At 46.7% G+C, this 5,640-nt stretch overlaps 1 protein-coding gene across 1 annotated transcript in view; it reads right to left on the bottom strand.

The window, feature by feature from the left end:
- Window positions 1-2,935, bottom strand: part of LOC104963788 (kinesin-like protein KIF21A) — a 35,835-nt gene extending 32,900 nt beyond the window's left edge. Inside the window, exons 1-3 of the mRNA XM_010792427.1 lie at window positions 2,700-2,935; window positions 1,134-1,653; window positions 856-998 (exon numbers count right to left, since the gene is read on the bottom strand). Of these exons, the coding sequence (XP_010790729.1) occupies window positions 856-998; window positions 1,134-1,653; window positions 2,700-2,935 (899 nt within the window). The remainder of the gene's footprint in view (window positions 1-855; window positions 999-1,133; window positions 1,654-2,699) is intronic.
- Window positions 2,936-5,640: the final 2,705 nt, after the last annotated feature.

The raw sequence follows: 5,640 nt of genomic DNA on the forward strand, positions 1-5,640 counted from the left end.
TTTTTTTCATATTGGTGTTTAGAGTTGTACCCCCTAGATCAGGTCTCTAGTAATTCTGCTCAAAGTGCACCAGATTAAAGCATTTTACTTTAAAATGTTCAAAAATCTTCCGGGGGGGGCATACCCCCAGACCCCCCTAGAGGATGTGACGTCCACCCTCCATTCTATTGTGTATTCCTTGGACACTCTATTTATCTTTATCTTTTCTATTGTAAGATTCTCTGGCTGGGGCGCCAGCTCAAATCTCGCCTAGGGCTGCAAATTGTCTAGAGCCGGCCCTGCCTATTGCACTAATACTAACTAAGTAAAATACTTATAGAACAGCACAATGGGCTTTCAAGTTATATAACATAAGTGAGATTAAAAGAGCACATTTATTATCTTTTCAAAAATGACAATTACAGTAAAGACTTCATTGCAGATATATTCTTTCTGTGCTTCAATAAGGATCTTGTGTCATTATTCGTATATGAAAAGACTTGATTATATCATATTTAAAACTCAATAATTAAAATGCTTGTTGTATTATAACCATTCATTGGAGATGTTGGAAAACGAAAACCATTATACCAAAGCAAATGTCTGATTTGGTATTCAAACTGATTCTGATTCTAATGGAAATGATAATATGGTTTTTGCATTGCGATAACTTAAATTATGTTAAAACAAATCTAAAAACTAAAAAGGATTCTAGGGAATGTTACATTTTTGAGGATTTCATATCCCAGTGATGGCGCAGGTGTTGAGTGTCTTGCTTGCATGCTACAGGGAGAAAACCTGGCCTTTTTTGGCTCCACAAAAACAAACTATATTTAGTCTCCCCCCCCTTTTTTCCGGTTTCGCTCTCAGACTCACCGCGTGCCGTTGGGAGCAGCGTTGCCGGAGGAGTACAGGCGTCCAGATGGAGGTCTGTAGCTGGAGTCCTGCACCGGGTCAGACAGGAACTTCCTCACCACCTTCCCTGAGGTGGGCCGGGCCTGCCTCCTCAGAGCCGTCACCTGACACACACACANAATAAGAATAAATACACAGATAATAATAAATACAGTGAATACAGAATTGCGCTTCAGCACAGCACACAACAACAACTAGGCAGTATGGGACAGTGTGGGGTTCATTGTCAGCAGTCTGACTGCTGAAGGGAAGAAGCTGTGTGTAGTCCTGTTTGTTCTACCCGGGAGGCTGCGGTAGCGTGTCCCAGAGCGGGTGCCACGTAGGGGGATAAACAGTGTATGGTTGGGGTGGGAAGAGTCTCTGATGATGCTTCGTGCCCTTCGCAGGCACCGCTTTTCATAGACTGAGGCTATGGAGGGGAGTGGCATCTTGATGATGCGTTGTGCGATCTTCACCACCCTCTGCAGTGATTGCTTGTCCTTGACCATGCAGTTACCGTAGCATACTGATATGCAGGTGGAGAGGATGCTCTCGATGGTGCAACGGTAGAAGTTCATTAGCACCTGGGAGGATAGGCGGAGTTTTGCCAGTTTCCTCAGGAAAAAGATGCGCTTGTGAGCCTTCTTGACTAGGGCTGAGGTGTTGGTGGTCAAGGAGAGGTCCTCCGAGATGTGGACTCCCAGGAACTTGAAGCTGGTGAACCGCTCAACCTCTTCTCCACTAAGATGGACTGGGGAGTGCGTGCCGTCTTTGTTATTTCTGAGTCCACAATGACCTCTTTCGTCTTCTTGGTGTTGAGAGCCAGGTTGTTGTTAGCGCACCACTCTGCCAGATGCTCAACCTCTTATGTATGCCGTCTCGTCATTATTGCTGACAAGCCCGACCACTGTAGTGTCGTCTGCAAACTTAACGATGGTGTTTGAGCCATGTACAGGTTTGCAGTCATGTGTGAAGAGGGAATATAGGAGGGGACTTAACACACAGCCCTGTGGGAGACCAGCCTGCCTCGAGGATGAGATTAGAGTATGTGAGCTTGTTATTCTAACATGCTGGGTCTGTTGTGAGAAAGTCCAGTTATTCCAGTTCCCAGAGGGAGGGCGTCGATGCAAGGTCACGTGAGCCTTGCGTAATCAGTTTGTGCAAGGAATTGATGCGCTGTTAAATGCCGAGCTAAAGTCACATGAACAGCGCAATCGTCGTAGTGTGCTCTGCATCAGAATGTAGAGAGCAAGGCGGTAGTGCTGATGGAGATGCGTCATCCCGGTCACTCCTGCTTCTGAAGAACTATAGGGGTCAAGTGTGGCGTGGAGGCCATGATTTAAGCCGAGCCAGCACCAGGCTCTCGAGCAACACTTTCATGCTATGTCGATGTAAGTGCCACGGTCGGTAGTTCGATAAGGCCTTGTGGAGAGTCTGCTTGGCGAACAGTACCTGGTAATGGCTGCTGTTGTCTGTACACCAGGATTTGTTGACATAATGCACATTCCTCCTCCGCGAATCTTACCACAGTCAGCTGTTCTGTCGAAGCGGGTGCAGTGACTGAAGTCTAGTAACGCCCGATCGCGCTGTCAGGAACGCCCTCATGCAGCCCTAATGACTCTGTGAAGATCAGAATGCTTCTGTGTCCAATCGTTTTTTATATCCACCAGTCCGTAGTGTCCATTTTGTGCACAGAGGACCGCACTTAGAAGGAGCAAGAGACTGGCGAGAGGGGCGTGCGGCAGCCTGGGCTGAGCTTCTCTCCGAGCGCTCTCTACAGCCCCGCTTTTGCCTGCGCATCTCCTTCGCCGTCTACGGAGCCTCACTTGTCGGGCGAGCAGTGTAAACCAAACCTGCGCTGAACCCGCTTGCTTAGCCTGATGATGTCGTCGGGCAGCGTGATGGGCGCTGAGTATCCAGTGATCCCGACATGTAACCCAAGTCCAGAAGTCTTGTCTGCTGTACAGTGGTTAGTACAGATTCTGGACGAACAGACTAAAGGATAAGTGTGCACAATAGAATTGCCGAAACTGCGCGAGCTCAAAGCCGCCAGGATATACATGGCGCCCGACCATTTTTCCATCCATCTCAGCATGATGCAGAATTGCTTCAGAATGCAGAATCTCAACTCAATAAACAATAATGCCACATGAACAGATTGATATGTGATTGCGTCAATGATCTGTGCCATTGAAAAAATGCTTATATCTTTAAAAAGCTACGTTGGTGATATGATCACAGTTTGATTTCTACATTTTTCTAAATAAAAGTAACCAAATTCACAGTTATTGTCAAACAGGAGCTTAATCCATTCTCCGCTTAATCAAATAATGTATTCACCATATTCATAATTAAATGATCGCGGAAATTATGCTTGCTACGAGATATCCATAAATACCTCCCTCGTTCAGATTAATGTCGATTGTTATTTTTTAATATTCTCCGATTTGCCGGTGTAAAATGATCGTCTGTGGTTGCCCGTACCAGCACAATCCGCTGAACACCGTAGTTGTGTTCGCTATGGCAAACAACATGACGGTAATCTGATTATTCTACAAATAAAGACGGGAGAGAAAGAAAGAATAACGTTTATGCTTTAAATTTTACACATGAGAGGCCACAAGCTCTTACTGTAGTCAGTTTCAATAAATTCTAAATGATCAGCTAAAGTCTACGACCAATTTCGCGAGGTATATGATGTACATACACTTTCAATTTATTGCCATTCAGTTACAATTCTCGGCAAAGAATATACATTAATAAAAACATACTCGTTATGGCTATTATCTGATATGCCCTCAGGCAACAAACCATTTCGACCTCGACAGAGATGCGCCCCTATTCTAGGTGATTTATTATCAGCATTATAATACTCAATATTATCCATAATACATTTATACGCGATCATCATTCTAATTGATGAACTGACATGCTGTAGTGAATCCGACAATAATAATGTGAATTTAGGTTAAGCGAATGAACATGATATGACAAACGTCCGTTTGGACAATAACTATGGATGAGCATGTTTGATTTTCTTTCTTAGGAGTGTGGAGCGAATAATGTCCTATTAAGTGTGATCATACACACGTAAGCTTTTAAAGATATACATTTTCAACACAGGAATCATTCTGACCAAATTACCACCCTATCCCAATCTTGTTCATTGCAGGTTGTTGTTTATTGAATTTTAGATTCATTCTGAAGACACATTCCTGCATCCATCGTTAGATGGGATGGGAAAAAATGGCCGGCGGCGATGTATTTATGCTGCGCTTTTTGGACTCGGCCAGGTTTCGCAAATTCGTTTTATTTGCACACTTATCTTTAGGTCTGTTCGGTCAGAACATCTGTACTAAAACAACTGTACAGGTCAGGACAAGACCTTCGGACATTGGGTACATCGTCGGGATCCACTGGAGGTATCCCCCATCACGAGCTTCCCGACGTGACATCATTCAGGCAGCAACGTGGGTTCCACCGGGTTTGTTTACAACTGCCTCCCGGACCAAGGGGCTCCGTAGGACGGCGAAGAGATCCGCAGGCAAGAACGCGAGGCTGTAGAGGAGGGCGCGTCGAAGAGAAGCTCACGGCGAGGCTCCCGCACCGCGCCCCCTTCTCCCCAGGCCTTCTCCCTCGTAATGTGGCGGTCTCGGTGCAAAAATGGGGACTATCTACGAGCTGTGGATTATAAAAAACGGTTATTGGACACAACTTCTGATTCTTCACCAGATCATGGGCTGGCATTGAGGGCGTTCCTGACCGCGCGATCCGCGCCTTACTAGACCTTCACTGCACCCGTTCGGACAGAACAGCTGACTGTGGTAGATGCGCGGAGGTAGGACTGTGCATTATGTCAGCAACGTCCTAGTTGTTACAGACAACACGACCATACCAGGTACATGTCCCAAGCAGACTCTCCAACAAGCCGCTTATTCGACTACCGACGCTTAGGCACTTACATCGAACCATCATGAAGTGTTCGGAGAGGCTGGTCCTGGCTCGGCCTTAAATCATGCCTCCCACCACACTTGACCCCTACTAGTTCTCAGACGGAGTCACGGATGACGCCATCTCCCAGCACTACACGCCTGCCTCTCCACTCTGATCAGAGCAAAACAATACGGTACGATTCCTGTTCATGACTTTAGCTCGCATTTTACACCATCATTGTCTTTCCCAAAACTGACTTACCAAGCTCAGGTTGACCTGGCCATCGACCCCTCCGCTTGACAACTGGATACTGGACTTTCTCACAAACAGCCCCAGCGACTGTTAGAATAGCAAGCTCCACATCCTCTAATCTCACCTTAGCACTGGTCTCCCCAGGGCTTTGTGTTAAGTCCCTCTGCTATTTCCCCGTCTTCACACAGTGACTGCAACCTGTACATGGCTCAAACCATCTTAAGTTTGCAGCGACACTACAGTGGTCGGGCCTGTCAGCAACAATGACGAGACGGCATACAGGGAGAGGTGACTCATCTGCAGAGTGGTGGTTTAACAACAACCTGGCTCTCAACCACCAAGAAGATCGAAGACGAGGTATTGTGGACTCTCGCGCGCGCACAAAGACTGGCACGCACTCCCAGTCCTCCTAAGTGGAGAGGAGGTTGAGCGGCGTCACCGCTTCAAGTTCCTGGGAGTTCCACAGCTCGGAGGACCGTCCCTGGAACACCAAACTCAGCCCTAGCAAGAAGGCTCACAAGCGCATCTTCTCCTGAGCGAAACTGGCAAACTGCCTATCATCCGTTTCTGCTGTAGCAGAAG

The sequence above is a fragment of the Notothenia coriiceps genome, unplaced genomic scaffold, assembly GCF_000735185.1.
Source record: "Notothenia coriiceps isolate Sejong01 unplaced genomic scaffold, NC01 NC01_scaffold00036401, whole genome shotgun sequence".
NCBI lineage: Eukaryota > Metazoa > Chordata > Actinopteri > Perciformes > Nototheniidae > Notothenia > Notothenia coriiceps.